This window comes from Melampsora larici-populina, assembly GCF_000204055.1.
Source record: "Melampsora larici-populina 98AG31 unplaced genomic scaffold MELLAscaffold_2, whole genome shotgun sequence".
Taxonomy (NCBI): Eukaryota; Fungi; Basidiomycota; class Pucciniomycetes; order Pucciniales; family Melampsoraceae; genus Melampsora; species Melampsora laricis-populina.
This window is the reverse complement of record NW_006768766.1, coordinates 324455-341780: the sequence shown is the minus strand read 5'-3', so window position 1 is coordinate 341780 and position 17326 is coordinate 324455. Positions and strand designations below refer to the sequence as shown.

The window sequence follows — 17326 nt, the reverse complement described above, 5'->3', positions numbered from 1 at the left end:
GCTGTAAAAACAATCCACATAAGGAGTTTTTTCATTTGTTTTTCACATATCCCAAAAAGAATGTCACAGAGTTGATCTAAAGTTATTAGATATTGTAGTTGGCATGCATTATTTAGAGCCTTAGAAGATCTGGTCTGTGATATTTGATGAAGTAAGAATCTGATCAGAATATGGTGAAGTTCATCACAATAGCAGGGTTCAAGTTTGGCCAAAAATTGTCTGAAATTTTATGCACTTTGACCTTCTTGCCCTTTATTTTTTTTTCAAAAAATAAATTGGTGGGAATGTGCTTCTTTGGTGGGGCTTTTTGATAGTGTATTCAAAATCTGGAAATTGTAAGTAGCATCTTGGTGTAGGGACAGTGGTATTTTAGGCATTTTTACAGCTTGAACCCTGCTAATGATTTGTGCATTAAGAATTATAAAGACCTGATTTAATGTATCAGTGATCAAGAGAATATCCCCACTTGAATATGATCACAGTTATGGCAGTGTTATGAACTAAAGAATTGAGATCATATCTAAGTGACCAAGAAAAATGAGGGAGTTGTTTTCAGTCAGGTGACACAGATGATAAATAAGGGGGGTTTGAGTAATGATAGGTGGTACCCAGAGGCACACTGGTACCACTGCTTTCCATGACACAGTAAAGGTATTGTCTTGGGGTAATTCCAAGAAAGTATCCTGCTACCAAGGATACTCTTTCTTTGATGCAGACATGGAGAAAAAGTGAAGTTGTGGAAATTTTGCTTCAGTTTTCCTCCTTTTTCTCAATGCACCAAATACTCTTACTCACCCTCCACCCAGGTACAGATAGTAGTCAGACTTTACGGTAAGGCTTTATTGGAATGTTCCTTACTAATCCTCATTTCTACTGGGTTGTTTGGTACCAAGGGCAATGGATCCAATGGGATGGTTGTGTATTTATATGTATGTAGATGTTGTAGTGTAGATTGGGGATTTCCTAGCCCACCATTTAGAGCTCCCCCATCCACAGTTGCAGGTGGTCCTACCCCCCTCTACTCTTTTTGAGTAGCCCTCTTCAAGAAACCTAGCCTCTCCTTACACAGGAAGTGATGGTTTGCCTCAGGCACACCAGCTTAGTTAGTATAGTCTACCTATGACATTTTCATTATAGTAAAATGAATATATATGTCCACATCTAGATATTGTGACAATAGATAATAGACAAGACAATTAAAAACACACAAATCAAGGTCTTCTGTGTATCCTTGTACCACTTTTATTATTTCAACAGTTTTGTATTGTGAGGACATTTGACTCCAAGATGAAGTAATTTTGAATGGGTCAAGCACACATGTAGGCCATGTATCTAATAAGATCCAGATTTACAAGACCTCAACAACTTGACTGTGTTACTTTGCTTGAGTAAAAGTTGTGCTAATACTGGCACAAGTGCGTGTACAAGGTGTATAAGAAACTGTGTTCAATTTTTGTGAGGTTACATAATGTCTTGAGACCTCACAATGAGATTTCAAGCCAAAGTACTGGAAAATCCTGCTGTGCTCAGACCAAACCTGGGCCCGGGGTTTTAGTCATAAGCACCTCTTTGAGAGCAGACATGGCCATGTTAGAAGAGGGGCTTAGTTAAGGTTGATGATGTGTAAAGGGTTATAATATTCATTAAAACAGCTCATTCAAACAAACACTTGGATTTGATAATATACTGTGTATGTGTGGTAATTCAAACACTACACAGACGTGGTGGATAAGTGATACTTTCTTGAATGAAGCTTGTTCACATTTGACTTCTCCCTTGTATATATAAATAAGTTTGAAATATTTTAGGTTGATGAATCAAGGAAGGGAAAAAGTGATCAGAATCAAGGAAAGGAAATAGTGATCAAGTCCAAGATCTTCCAAAGGGTGTTGAAACTTGTGGATTTTAGCCTGAGATATATGATTTTTTTAGGTTAGAAGATCTCATATATCTATCTAGTGATGTTTTGATTGTCATGCAAGGCAATGATAGTACAATGGTGAAAGAATCCATTTGGCCTGCTACATCTCCATACCCAATCATCTCTGCCAAACAACTCATCTCTCCTAACTGTTGTTCTGAACTTTCCAGATTCCAAGATTTATATTCCGTGTTGTGTTCCAAGCATATACATATGAACATTCATCAAAAATCACTACTTCCTTTCTTGGAGCTAGGTAGAAGTGAAGTAGAGATAGATGCGTGTTTTAAATTCCTTCAGAGGACAGAAATGTTATTTACACGGATCATCTCAAGTTGGCTAGCAATCAATTTACAGCTACCTACTCCAGAATACAAAGAGCGTGGTTTGACCAAAAGCTGACTAAAGAAGTTTTGAACGCTGGCTTGCATATCGATGCTACAATTATATGCATCTGGACATCGAACATATCTATATAGTTTCCTGCTTGAATGTTCTTTTGAAAAACCTATGTACTTGAAAAAAATCAAGTTCATAATCTTTCATGATCCATGGTAATTGATTGCATATGAAATCAGGTTGAGTCGTTCGAGATACGAAAAGTTTCCCTTTGATCCCTTGATGATGATAACAACAAGATAAATTCCCCATTGATGAAGATCTGATGAAATATGATGATCCCTTTGATACAAGCTGTAATTTGATGATGATGAGTCAAGAGATGAAGATGAAGATGAAGTGAAAGTGATTCTGGGGAACTGTTTCTATTGAAAGTGGGGAATGAAGTATCTGAAACTGTTACCAGCAGTTACCGTGCTATAAAAGAAGGAACGATCTTGACGCAATTTGAAAAGTAGCTTGAATTAGTGTAACACTACATACGCGTACCTTAAGCTATGTATGTATGTACATAAGCTAGTAGATATCTTAAGTGGTCGAGAGTCTCAGTTTCAGTGAAGATCAATCCATCAAAGCAGACCAAGCACTATCAACCATCCAACATCCAACATCCACCTCATCACAAGCAACAAGCAACATTCTCATCAAACACAGAAAAAGAAAACCAAAGCACAAAAACTTATACCTAAGCAGACTCGATCAAAACAATATCACCCAAGACGATAGAGTCAACATGTATCATCCTCCAAACGGTCATTTACCACCACCTGGTGGAGCTCATAGTCGATGGCAATCAACTCAACTCATCAAACAACTAGCTCATTATCCACCTCATCATCATCCACAACAAGCACAAGCACAGCAATCACAGCAACCACCACCTCCGTCTCATCATCAGCACCCACAACAAACTCAATCACAGCAACAACAGCAGCAGCACCAGCATCATCCGCATCCTCAACATCATCCACATCATTCTCATCAACATTCAACCTCTTTTACTTATCCCAATCATCATCCTTCGGCTCTAACGACTCCAAACAATACCACTCCAACTCCTTATTCAACTCATTCAAATCAAAACCCTCATCCAGCTTATCATCCTTCACCCGGTCCTGGTCATCCTACCACATCAAATTCGATTGGAATTCTATCTTCTGGTATCTTACGACCTTTATCACAACAATCACAACAAACTTCTATAGCCGCATCAGGATCGATTACATCATCATGGGCAAAACAAGTAGAACACGCTCAAATCTCACGTGCCAGTGGTGCGGCTCATCATCATGCTAGAGCAGCTCAATTACAGATCAGAGGTCAAGGTAGTTCGGCTTTAACGATCACAGATCCCAATCGACCTTCAAAACCTATCACATCCTTTGCAACTTCTACAGCTGTTCCTCATTCTAGACATCGCGACTCGAACATGGATTCAATGCATACGACTGAAACCTTTAGATCTCAAAGTGTTAATTCGATGAGTAGTGGAACGATTTCGAATAAAGATCCAGATGGAATTGAACCAAGTAGTAGTCCAGAAGGAGGTTTAACAAGACCTAATCTGGTCAGTAAGAATGGAGGCTCACTCATACCGACAGAGAGAGGTAGTCAAAAACATAGTAACGGTCAAGTGACTCAATCATGGACAACGGTCGATATGGGAGGACTTAAATTGAAATCACTTTCAGATGCATTATTTAATTATGATTTCCTTACAACACTTTATATCCCACATAACTCACTTACTTCCTTACCACCTATGATTTCAAGATTAACTTCACTGACTGTACTGGATGTTTCATCTAATAAACTAACGGCTTTACCTGCTGAATTAGGCATGATCACCACACTTCAACAACTGTTTGTGTTTGATAATCATTTAACTTCATTACCACCTGAACTAGGATCATTACATCAACTTGAAGAATTAGGTGTCGAAGGAAATCCATTAGCCGAGGCACTTTTAAGTACGATACAAAAAGAAGGTACTTCGTCACTTGTAGCTTATCTTCGAGATTCGTGTCCAGTTCCATTACCACCATCTGAAAGAGATTGGATATCGATCGAACCTGAATGTTCACTTTTATCAGAATTACCATCCAACTTAAACACTCATGAGATCCCCAACGAAACCTTTACAATGATGTGTTATAATATCTTATGTGAAAGATATGCATCAGATCGAATGTATGGTTATACACCATCTTGGGCCTTGAATTGGGAATATCGAAAAGATTTGATTTTACAAGAATTAATGCAGTATGGAGCCGATTTGATTTGTTTACAAGAAGTAGATGTAGAACAATATGAAGATTTCTTTGTACAAAACTTAAAAGATCAAGGTTATGAAGGTGTCTTTTTTCCTAAGTCTAGGGCTAGAACCATGGGATCTGAAGAACGTAGACATGTGGATGGTTGTGCTACTTTTTTTAAAACTTCAATGTAAGTTTCTTTCTACTTCTTTTTGATTTTTTTGGATTTGATGGATGGGTTGAATTGACGTTCTTTTCCCTTTCTCCTTTGTTTGAATCGAAATTAGATTTCAATTGATTGAACGTGAATGTGTAGAATTTAATCAAATCCCAATGAGATCCGAATCACACAAAACATCCGATATGTTTAACCGAGTGATGACCAAGGACAATATAGCAGTCATAGCCATGTTAGAACATCGAAGAAGTGGAACACGACAATTAGTAGCTAATGTTCATATTCATTGGGATCCCGAATTCAGAGATGTGAAATTGATTCAAACCGCAATGTTAATCGAACAAGTTGAAAACTTAGCAGATCGATTCGCAAAACTCCCACCAAGACATTCACATTCACCTAAGTATCAAAGAGGAACTGAGATTCCCATCATAGTCTGTGGTGATTTCAATTCAGTACCGACCTCAGGAGTCTATGATTATTTATCACATGGAAATATCGAAGCTACACATGACGATTTCAATTCGTTTAATTATGGTCCTTATACTCAACAAGGAGTTCAACATCCATTAAAACTCAAATCAGCTTATTCTCATCTGGGTGAATTACCTTTTACAAATTATACACCTGGTTTCAAAGGTGTCATTGATTATATCTTTTATAATGAAGAGGTTTTGGATGTCACTGGCGTCTTGGGTAAGATTGATGAAACTTATTTGGAGAAGGTCGTGGGATTTCCTAATGCTCATTTCGCTAGTGATCATGTTCCTGTACTGGCTGAGTTTAAGGTTTGTATCCTTTTTTCTGTTTGAGATTTTTGAATTTAGAGTTAGTTTTGATCATTTTTTTGGGTTTTTTGATTTTGGTTTTCTAGGTTAAACAAAATGGGAATAGATAAAGAAGACATTGAGATTCACTTCTTTGATTAATTGAAATTTTATTTAAGTTGTGACTTTGATATATATGTAAAGAATTCTTTTTTTTTGCTTCTCTAGGTCTTGTTTTTTTTACTTCCAAAAACGAACAGACTTTACTTTCTTTCTTTTTTTCAAGCTTTTTCTTTCTTTTTTTTCTTTCCTTTTTTTTATAACACTATGTTGTTGTTGTTTTGTTCTGGTTGTTTTGTTATCCTTTCTTTTATGGAAGATAAGAAGTTTATGTCTCTGTGTGTGTGTGTGTGTTTTCTTTTTTTCACTTTTTATTTTTCTCCAATATCTTTAATTCTCTGAAGAAAAATTGGATGTTTTTTCTTTTTTTTAAGTGGTGATATCAATTAAACTGTGGATGTGTGTTCAACCTGAGTGTTTCTTTTTTGATTGTTTATTGGTTTTTTTTTTGTGTGTGTGTGTTTTTCTGTTGGATCTTATGGTATGTGTGACTTTGAGTGAAAACAAAGTCAATCATCCAAAGAGAAATCATTTTGTTTTTTTGGTCTCTATTTTGTTTATATAAGTAAAAGCCTTTGTTATATTCCTTTTTGTTTTCTCTTGTCTCTTCTATCTCTCTCTATCTCTCTATGTGTGTGTGTGTGTGTTTATGAAAAGATCTTTACTCCTTTTTAGTTTTTGAGATCTTTGGATCTTTACAGTAGTCAGCATGATCAGATGAAGTTCATCTTGATCGTGTTGAACAAACCAAAATATGTAGTAAACATGAGAAGAACAAAAGAAGCCTTTAATTAAGTAAGTTGCTCCTTCACTTTTTGCCTTGATAGGTTTGGTGATGATGAAATTGCTCAAGGTGTGTAAAATATTTTAGATTGTATGCTTGTTTTTGGGTCATTCCACCATCTCTCTGGTTGTATGTTTCAGCTTGATAGTTCTTGAAGTTGAAAGCCCTGTCCGATCAACGCGGCAAGAAGCAGTAGAGCGAGTTGGCACGTCGAGCGTTGTCAGTGCACAGAAAGCCATGCCTGTACTGCTTGGGTCTCTTGGAGGTATCAAAGACAAGATTAGTGATGATTCTGGTATAAGATGTCTTTCATTTGACCACTTAAACATCCACTCATCTTCCCATCCCCACAAAACTTATTCCACCTTCCATTTATACCAGTATATAGATTTTGATTCAAGATCAGTACCTAAACTTGTATAAAATTATCTTTCAATTTCTTCACTTTTGATCTTTCAATCAACAAAAACATGACATTCATCACACCTCATTTCATGACTCTTGCACTCATCATCACCATGTTGTTTGGAACAAATATTGGAATCCCATGTGACACTGAATTAGAGAACAACTCAGGAAGACAAGGTATAGATGAAAAACCTTTGATGGCTTTGCGTCATTCTGATAATCCTGTAAGTTTTCTGGGTTTTATGAATATCAAAAATCATTATTTACATTTTTCCACGGCATCAATTAGCTTCGAAACTACAAACCAGTACAACTTGATCGTCGACAGTCTGGGTGGGGTCCATCGCCGGGATCAGGTGGATCTGGAGGAGTGCCAAAGAAATCTGGAACAGGCTGGCACGAGCAATGGTAGAGTTCATTGATCATAAGATTGAACGCAAAAAGATGTTGTATATATGGTAATTTACATTGAACTTACGTACAACCACTGTGATATATGAAAACAAAAACACTGTCAAAAAAACAATCAAAAAAGCAATGAAATAAGAAATGATTACCAACAGCACTCATAGGGAGGGCTGGTGAAGAAGAAGCTGAAGACCTTTGATTTTTTGTTAAGGACTAGACCTGTTTACCTGTGTCTTTTTAAATGACAAATAAGAGATGCAAACATGATTTCCTTAAAGAAAGAGTGTAGGGAAACCCAGTGAGATGAAGGACCTTCTCCATAACAACTTTCTTCTTTTTCTATCCCACCTACAAAAAGCAAAGAAATTATCAAGTTCTAATCAACGCTCAACAAATATGATCATAGGTTTCAAATTATTGTATTCAATATATGTTCACTTGACTTTGAATTGCTTATGAATTCTTGCTCAAACGGAGGGTACGTTTGTAGCACCATTGGGCGAGAGCGCAGCGGTATGACCAAAGTGGCCAAAACAATAATTAATGTCCCGAGTTCTAGAATTCAAGAACAGATCACAGAGTCGAGGATAGGGTGATGTAAGATGTTTGCCAGTCAGTTTGAGAAATGAGAGCACTGAGCTTGGCCACTTGAACGCTCATCTCTGTGCGCTTGATGTCCCATTATTGTGAGATAATCATGTTCATATGTTGAATCACGTTTGTTGTCTGTTGCTGTTGATTTAAAATGCATCATTCATTTCACAAAGCCTTCTCACAAGAAAAGAATTTTACTCCTAATCTGAAGCATCGTTGACTTGAAGTGAAAACGTGATAGGTTGTGATCTAACCTACACCATATTTAGACTGAAAATTCATCCCCTTGAGGCTACACCTGGAGTCTTGGCTCTAAGTGTATTGGATTACAAGTCATATATCGACCGACAGGCGCTGGCCATAGTATTGCTCAAGGATTTGGGCGACTCTATATGTTAAGCTTGGATCCTCTGATGCTGTTTCTGCCAAACAATCATAACAAAGGCAGAGGGCATTCCTTTCACGGCGCAAAATTCTATGAGTATATGGAGAGGCGTAGAATGCTTTATTGCTGCAAATCTCAACGCTATCACTAGCAATCATAAAACAAACCAAAAAATATCAGCACTCAGGATAAAATCACAAAGAGAAACTTGGTCGTGTCGATGAAGAAGAATGAGTACTTACAATACATTTTGATCATTATTATTGTGTTATGTATAAATGCTAATGGTACATTTTTCAGTAATGTCACGTGCGGATCAGCTTCTCAGTTGTATTTTCGAGTACAAAAGGCTCGCGGTTCTTGAAATTCTCCTTTTCCCCTTCCCACTCTCTACCACCACTCGATTCAACTGTCCCATAATTTCATTTTGTACATCTTTTTGAATCTTTTATAACTTCCCTTCAAATTCTTCACCATCATGAATCTGTCTACTATCTTCGGTCCATGTTTTTAAAAAAACCCTCTTAGTTTACTTCCCTTTAAACTTCTTCTGTGTTATCTTTTTAATCTGGGCCATTCAAAAAATCTCTTCTCCTCACAAAGTCCCCGAGTTGTTTGTTTTAAAGTTGATTTCTAAGAAATTGTTTATCATTCTCTCTTCGGCTCTTCTTTCTTCTCATTCCTTCTACTCATACTTTGACGCCGCTCCAAAAACCCCTTCTACCGACGCCGACAAAGATATTGAACTTGGCCCTGTTGCTCCTGCTCCAACTCCTCAAAACCAAACTCCTCAAAACACTCTTCCAGACGAATTTGTTGAGATTGATCTAGGTATGTCCTTTTCTCTAGTTTTCTTCATTTTGATAATTTGATAAACGACTCTAACCATTTCTTTATTATGCGATCTTTGTTTTAGGTGAAGGTCCCTCAAATAACGGTCTTCCTGGTCCTCCCCGCCCTTTCCTCACTTGTGATGTTTAAAGAACTCGGTTTGAATCTTTCATGGTATGTCATCTCAATCTTCATTCATCTTTTCTTTCTGATCTATTCGACTCTTCCTTCATATACTGACATTTTGGTTCACATTTGTATGTAGATGTTGATCTTCTTTTTTGTTTAAAGTTCTTTGATTTCTGATTTTCATGATTATTCCGATACTCTCATTTGAAATCTTGATATCTGTTTAGAGATTTTGGATCGATTAATTGTTTTAAGTCTTCATTCAAAGTCGTGATCTTCTGCTGGAAAAATATTAAATTTATTTTGGCTACCCTCATTCAAAGTTCGCTTACCTTTATTGAACGGAATAAGAATTAATCTTTGAGTTGTCTGTTATGTGCAATGTTTGTTTTTCGCGGGATTTCAATCAAATGACGAAATGTGCATATATTTCAATGACAAATCGATTTTTGCATCATAAGACTACAACAGTAAGACTCTATAGGATACAATATGCGAAATCATAATGGTTATTGCTAAGTTACAATATTGAGACGGTCGTGATAACAAACACTTTACATTTCAAAGAGGGACAAGAAAGTCATGCCCATTGTCTGCATACATTTCTCCCAAAAACTCATCTCTTTCTCTCTTGTCGTCTTTCCCATTCTATCCTATCGGGATGGGGCTTTTCATGACCTCACTTCGTGCTCAGCTTCGCATCGAGTTTGAAGCTGGGAGTTCCTTCTGGGTGGGGTTGCAATAGAAGCACAAATATTTGCAAAGCACGATCAACGCAAGCGGTGGTTAAGAAAGACAGATCAAGCTTACTTATAACCAGTGACACAAAGATGGATGTGGAGCAAATCTTTTTCATCACAATGTCCCCCTTTTTTCGTAGCAGATTTTGACGATCGAAGTTCTCTACCATCTTACTACCCTGTTTACCGTGGTCTTATTCAGGTAGTTCACGTAGAGCTCAAGCCAGATGAATCCGACAAGACGACCAAGAATCAAAACTGTTGGCTAAGAGTCCGTCCTCACACAGTTATCGAGTTATAACCTGAGCTTGACAGCTTGAGGCCGCACATCCTCTGGCCAAGCGGGCTCTATCAAGTGTCGTTTCCTGGCTAGGGTTCGTATCTGGATCGAGGAAGATGTTCGAGAGGTGAGTTGTACGATGACTTTCAGAGATCTTCATTTGTCGATTTTTGCATAGACCCTTCAAGTTTGCTAATCTAAAGGAAATACACTACTGGTCAGTTTATATATTCGAAATGAACCCAGCATTGAGTCAAACTCACAATTTCATAGGATTTGAAAGACCCACAACCAACGTTCAATATAAATGTCCTACACGATCGCACAATCCGAGGTTCAAAGGGATCCGAGTTGAAGAATAAAAAGTATGAATGACAATGAATGCTGTTGAGGTTCGAATTATTTGACCAAGTTCGTTTCAATAGTTCAATACTGAGATATATGCGCTAGTATTCAGCTATGAAATGTCACTTGTGCGAAAGGTCGGGATCCGTGTAAAAGGCTCGCCAGGTTTACCGTTTGATGAAATCGACATTTCATCGTGAACATCGATTGGATGTATTTCTTTGATTTCAAGAAATTATATCAGTCTTTGAGCAACCCTATTGGTATCATGAGCAGCTCTATCTTACACTCCTAGACAAATAAACCCACCGGTGCAGACGAGACGTCTTATTGTACCTCGTTAAGCTTGAAATCTTTCAAGAATGCATATTACGCAACACGATTCGATAGCCGACATATGCCTGATAGGCCTCAACTCTGAACTGCTCCTTATGGATGTTGAAAATTGGTCGCCAGAGGAACCTTTTCAGCCCGGAAGATGCATATTCGAACCTCGCTCAGGTGTTGAGTTATGGCATCAAGACCATTACCATTCATACTCGACTGTCCATGGACGGGCCGTCGTATCTCACAAGTCGGCTTGAGCTCATGCGTTTGCTTACCATGAGGTGCCGCATATACCAGACTCTTTGCTGCACTCTTACCTGGCTCGATACCGGATGCCTCACCTGAAGTCTCTTCCAAGACTTTCTCAAATCAAGAATAGCGGCTTCAACAGAAAGCCGAATTATGCAATCCGGATATCCAGGATCTCAAGCCAAGAATTGGCGCCCAGATCCAGCTATACCACTGGGATCTTGAGACTAGAATCTAACAATTATAAGCTATTGTGTGAATTAATCTTTCGTGAAAAATTTGGTTTCTGCTTTACAAGATTCTCAATACCTCATTCCTTTGACCTATACAGCCCGATGCCCATCTCATGGATCAACTCACAACCCCTCAAGCTTAAGTGCCGGACTCAGCTGTAAACCTTGGGCCTCACTCTAAGAATTTCTTCCAGCTCTTTCGACCAAATCGTAAGTTATGCTATCTTGACGGCAAGTCTTTTCTACATCTGAACTTTCCCCTTTTGTGTAAAATGGAATGACAGGCAGGCTATTACTTGAACAAACGCTGTTCAATCAAGTCGCATACCGGCGATCAACATTCACAGCGATAGGGCCGTCTTTGAAAACCGTGAATGCCACTGCTGGACCCAGCAGGTATCTCAGAGCTCTTGAGCCATCTAAAAACGTGGAGTAATTTGTGGGACCTATCCGAGCCCAAATACGAGAACAAGGGAGCACGATCCTGAACCGAATGGAAAATAGAGCGCGTGAATTGCCCAAAATGCGACAAGTTTGATCCAAACAAATCCAACTTCAGAACACCTGTGGACCAGAAACATAGCTAAGTGAGTATCTTTTGTTTCCTTATTTCATCAATCTTTCATAAACATTGGACAGACTGATTGGATAATGTATTTAGATGATGGCTCTATACAAGGATGCGGGACAAAATACGAGCATATTCATGATCTAATTACTTGACATCTTACAAACCGCGCACCACGTGCAAAGGGCTTAACTCCAACCCCAGTGTCAGTCAATTTTCCTAATACTTTTATGTTATCGATCAAGTGGTCTGAACTATCCTTGATTGGATATTCTTATTTTTCTATATTAGCCCAGCCCTTCGAGTCCATTCGGGTCTCAATTTGATTTTCTTTTTATAAAAGAACTCAAATCCATAATTCGGGTTTCTATAAGGTTATGTGGGACCTCTTCGACTCCAATGATGTTTGTTATTTTTTTAAATCCCACTCCTTGAAGATCCATTTGTCCCGGGAAATCATTCAGGTATCTATATTTGCTTTGATCTCTTTCTTTCTGGAAACAAAAAAACGAGTCTGCATGAACTCGTCAATAGTACGTTTGTCATTCTTGTGGCCCCTAATCATTTCTTGCATCTACCTACTTGCTTCTCTAGTGTAAAGTGTGTCTAACGTCAAGTTGCTGTGACCTTTATGTTTTGTTTGTAAGAACTCCGATACGGTGATTGCTGACTGGAATTTCTTGTTTCCTCTGCAAGGTAACACATACAAGAGAAATCGCAACATATATCCTGAACCTCTCTCAAACTCATATTAGGGTAGCAGTACTCTTTGTTCATCGCAAAAGAAATTTTCGTTGATGAAAATTTCCAATCTTTACCAACCCATAACAAAAAATGTGCATTGTCATATTTCACAAAAAGAGATGATCAAAAAATATCCACATCCTATATATAATCAAAGACTCCCAAAGATTCAAAGTAAGAGATGAAGAGATACAATTTATGGACCGTTGTAACCCGCATTGTCCATCAACTTGGCGTTAACTGTATATAAAAAATACATTATTGAGAACGACATTCAAAGTAAGCAAAGAGGTCGGTTTGATTAGATGACTTGGAAAAGACGCGAAAAGGGAACTTACGTGGTTTAGCTACGCTACGAATTTGAGCAATCCTGGCGATCTTTTGATGAGCATCATCAATGGTTACACCTTTTTTCAACATCTCTTTGAAGATGGTACTTTGGAAAATACGAAATGTAAAAAGCATTTCATGTCAGTTTGATTCGATTTGATAGAAAACAAATCAGTCAAGGAACTAAAGACAGAAGCTTTGACATACATAATAGCATTGATTTTATGAAGGATATCATTATAAACATCCATAGATTTACTAATCCTTGCATTTTTAATTTGATGTTGAGCTAACCAAAGTCGATCGGCATTTTGAACGTGTTCTGAATTGATCCCATCTTGTGCTAAACCGGCTATTTGGTCTTTACGAAGGTCGTTGGAAGCTAAAGTTTGACTGATTTGATTTACTTTGGCTACTTCTGCTTTTAGCCTCATGATCGCTTCTTGGTTTGAGTTAACTGGAACAACACATGATACTAACATACATCCAGCCACTAGGAATGTAAAGAGAGTGATAAGAAATCGATTTGATGACATCTTTGAGTATTTCAAAAAGAAATTTCGGAAAAAAAAAGTTATATATAAGAATATGAAAGAAAGACTTGATAGTTCAAGGATTGATTTCTCAAAGCTTTATTGATAGAAGATAAACAAGAATAGTATAAGAGATTTTAATTGATGAGAACCAGTCTATCGTCTTAAAAAACTTATTTATTTAATGGAAATATTTATTGGAAATTGTTCTTGTGAAAATGATTGAAGTTAGAGAGATGGTTGGTCAATCGAGTTGTGGGTCAATTGGAAGGCTCTTAAATAGATGGAAAAGATATGATGCGAAGTCCGGTTATACCAATTACTTCGTCACGATCATTTTTCCAAGTGAACGCCACCATGAAGGTTGCTTTGCAACAATCGCGTCTCGTGATCAATTGAAAGTACAATGGACAGCAATGGATGCGCGGGTTTGAATTCAAACATGCATACATACACGCGTTGCTAGTTATTCATCTCCACCATAGACTACGATCAACCGTTAGAAGGTATGAGATGCGACTGTAGTCGGATGAAACCATTCACCTTTGTCTTTTACAACAAAGCTTAAGTATGCGCCAAAGTGTTCGTGATCTAAGAAAAGACCCGTTTGTCTGGCTAACAGTGGCAACCAAACTTGTGAACCACAAATTCCTTCCACATGGAAGGAATTAGGGACTGGGCGAGGTTTTGACCGACAGAGGATTTAGCCACCTCAATAAGCGCATGAATCCCCTGGAAGTCGACCGAAGCGATTTATGCAAACAGGAGGTGTCAGGATTACTCCTACAAGCCCAAGAGACCCGACTGTCAGATGATTTCACCAAAACCAGAGCGAGAGCAACCTGTGAAAGGTATATCAGGCTATCCAGAAGCGTTCTGCCATAGGCTTTTGGCTGAGGTGGGGGGGAAATTTTGAATAGACAGCTTGTCTTAGGGAGGGTCATGCCTGTGCGCCACCCTATTTTTTTTAGTGCCATAAAGCTTACTAAAAAAAATAAGGAAATTTCATATTGATTGAACAGTGGCTTAGCTGTTTGCAACTCGCTTTCAATTACGGTTGAATTGCAATTTTGCAGAGCTTCGCCCAGTCCCTATTATGATTTATCCAACTCGGGCGAGAGGCTTCATGATAAGGTCCAGAATGGAAAAGTCGTGCCAAGCTTTCCAGTGAAGCCTAGTTAGCCACAAAGAAGATGCCAACAACCGCTGAGATGACAAAAGAAAGCAAAAGAAGAAGAACTTTGATCATGTACTCACTTACCGCAATACATCATGTACGATTACGATAGAGAAAGTTGGATTCATGCGTGTTCCATATGTTAATCCTGGCAACTTCCCACTCATCATGTTTTAACCAGAGTCGATGCCACACATCTTTATCTTCTTTGGTTCAAGACTCTTCTATCCATAATGAAATTCTTGCATTGGAAGTTTGAAATAAACTTTTAGATTTGATAATAAAAGAGTCCAATACGTTTTGATAAACCTGAAGAAAAAACGCTCGATCTGCTTGTGTGGAGAACTGATTATAAACTGTGACATAGATCAAGAAGGAGAATTCTGAACTCGAACCACTACAGTTAACTTTTCCGCAGTGACTGCGGATTCGTGTTCCAATCTCTTTTTCGTCTTACAGTCGATCCAGAATAGCTTGATAAAATGAAATTTATTTTTTTTAAATTTCACAGCAATACAGCCCAATACAGGCATTCCTATAAGCATATGTAGCCTACAGTCGAGAAACCCTCGATTGAATTTGGGCTGCTTACCGTTTCACCTCTTTACCCTTGATCCCACCACTTCTTTCCCATCGATACCTTCCAATACCACCTCTTTCCCATCGATACCTTCCAATACCCATTCCAAACCACCAGTATACCATCATGCCCACCAGAAAAACGAAGAAACAAATCGCTGAGGAAGAAGAGGCCAGAAAGAAAGATTTGTGAGTATTTTAAATTGTTTCCTTCTTTTGATACTTGTTACTGACCATCTTATTTGTAGTGCGCGACGCCGAGCCCGTCAGGCTGGGCCAGAAGGCCTTAGTCCTGATCCCGGCAGGACTGGGACTCCTTGTTATTTTGACAAGTGAGTTCCTTTTCTTTTTTTCTCTTTCGTTGTCTTCAAGAGTCTCTGATCAGCTTCTGTTTGGTTTTCAGACCCGGTCATCACTGGGAGGACCGTCGATACGGCAGACGCCAATACCTCAACACCGATTCAGTCCACATCGATCCCTTCGCCGAGCCAGGCTTCCAGGAATTTTCTTGCCCTTTCCAATTTTGTCCCGGTGAGTTCTTTTTTTAAAATCTCACTTCCTTCTCATTTCAATATCAACTGACCTTCGATTGATTTGTAGAAATCAATGTTGATGCTGGTATCACACCGATAGTTCTTCCAATAGCCCACCAAGGCTTTGGAATGCCTATGGTGGCTGTTGGAGAACATCAACACGATTTAGATGTCCATCGGGACCCTCTCTTTGGTGTTCAAGAGGCCAGAAACCGAGTTGATGAAAGTAAGTTTTCATCTTATCTTTCAGAAGCCACCAAAAAGCAAGCAACTGATCTCTTGATCAGTAGATCCACATCGATATGTGGATCTAACTCAATCACCAAGCCCAGGCCCTGGCGACGCTGATCACCATGTCGAACCCGTGGAGCGCAAACCGATCCCGGCCAAGTTCTACTTCAACCTTTTCCTAGCCAATCCCCTCACTGACGCCGACAAACGATCCGGTGTGCCCATCTCGTACATCGAATACGGCATCCCAGTCAAGACTCCTTTGGACATCATGATCCAAGTCGATGGACAATCACTCGGGCAGGTCAAGTCGTCCCTTTTCAATGCGTGTGACAGCCACAAGAAGGGATGTGGCAAGATGTTGAGGGTAGCTGACAGCAAAGGAAGAGTTATACTTAAGGGTTACGTGACTACTGGTGGCATCTTTGGTAAGACTGCAATGCCAAAAATTTCATCCGAGGATACTTTGAAGGATTTCCAAGCCATGATCATCTTGAAGAAGGGGAAGGAGGTCGGCTTCAGTCTCTTCATGGACAACCCAAAGAAAACCGCCAAAAACAATTCCAAAGTAAGCCCTTTTTGTCTTTCTTATTCTTCTCATTCTCAATTTGGTATTGATTTTGTTTAAATCAATTGAACAGACAGTGGATTTTAATCGGGCGTTGCAACACCAACCTCCAAATGTGTTGAACGATGATCAAGTCGATGAGATGGAGATGGCGGTAAGTTTTTATATAATCTTTTCGAATTTTCAATTGATAAGAATCAATCTTTCAAACAGACTATACATGTTGAACCGGATGTTCAGGCCCATAGAGTGACTCTAATGAAGATGTATGGCTGTGTTTCAATCGGAGGTAAAGAGTGTATGGGTATTATCAACCCAGCCAACACCAACGAGGCAATGCATCTCTCGCATTTGGCAATGGACATATGGGCAGAACTCCTTGTAAGTCACTTTCTACCCCTAAAAATTGTTCTTTCAAGATACTGACACTGATTAATGTGCGTTGATCATTTAAATTTAGGCCATTCATAAGCCTGGAGTCACCTTAATGAGACCACCTACCGGACCCGAGTTTCAATGGTTGCCGATCAGCAAGTTACATTCCCGAAAGGCTACTAGTACGGCTTCCAGCTCTGTTCAGTCAACCTCTCAACTCCCAATGGTCTCACGCTACGAGTCCACACCCCGATCAGATTCCCCGGCCCCAAGGCCACTCCCTCACTTTGAATGTTACCTTGACTATTGTTCGATTGAGAAGGACGATCAAGAAA

At 38.9% G+C, this 17326-nt stretch overlaps 3 protein-coding genes across 3 annotated transcripts; 2 read left to right on the top strand and 1 right to left on the bottom strand.

Annotated features, from left to right (window-relative positions):
- Nucleotides 1–3106: 3106 nt before the first annotated feature.
- Nucleotides 3107–6313, top strand: MELLADRAFT_46528 (uncharacterized protein; the record flags this gene model as incomplete). Its single annotated transcript, XM_007404815.1, has 4 exons — nt 3107–3205; nt 3897–4765; nt 4863–5541; nt 5628–6313. 4 exons carry the CDS (start codon nt 3107–3109, stop codon nt 5649–5651), a joined length of 1671 nt encoding a protein of 556 aa, XP_007404877.1.
- Nucleotides 6314–12861: 6548 nt separating this feature from the next.
- Nucleotides 12862–13531, bottom strand: MELLADRAFT_101569 (uncharacterized protein; the record flags this gene model as incomplete). Its single annotated transcript, XM_007404157.1, has 3 exons — nt 12862–12905; nt 13004–13101; nt 13203–13531. 3 exons carry the CDS (start codon nt 13529–13531, stop codon nt 12862–12864), a joined length of 471 nt encoding a protein of 156 aa, XP_007404219.1.
- A 3343-nt stretch (nt 13532–16874) lies between these two features.
- Nucleotides 16875–17282, top strand: MELLADRAFT_88919 (uncharacterized protein; the record flags this gene model as incomplete). The annotated part of the gene is made up of 3 exons (XM_007404816.1): nt 16875–16997; nt 17077–17173; nt 17233–17282. 3 exons carry the CDS (start codon nt 16875–16877, stop codon nt 17280–17282), a joined length of 270 nt encoding a protein of 89 aa, XP_007404878.1.
- Nucleotides 17283–17326: the final 44 nt, after the last annotated feature.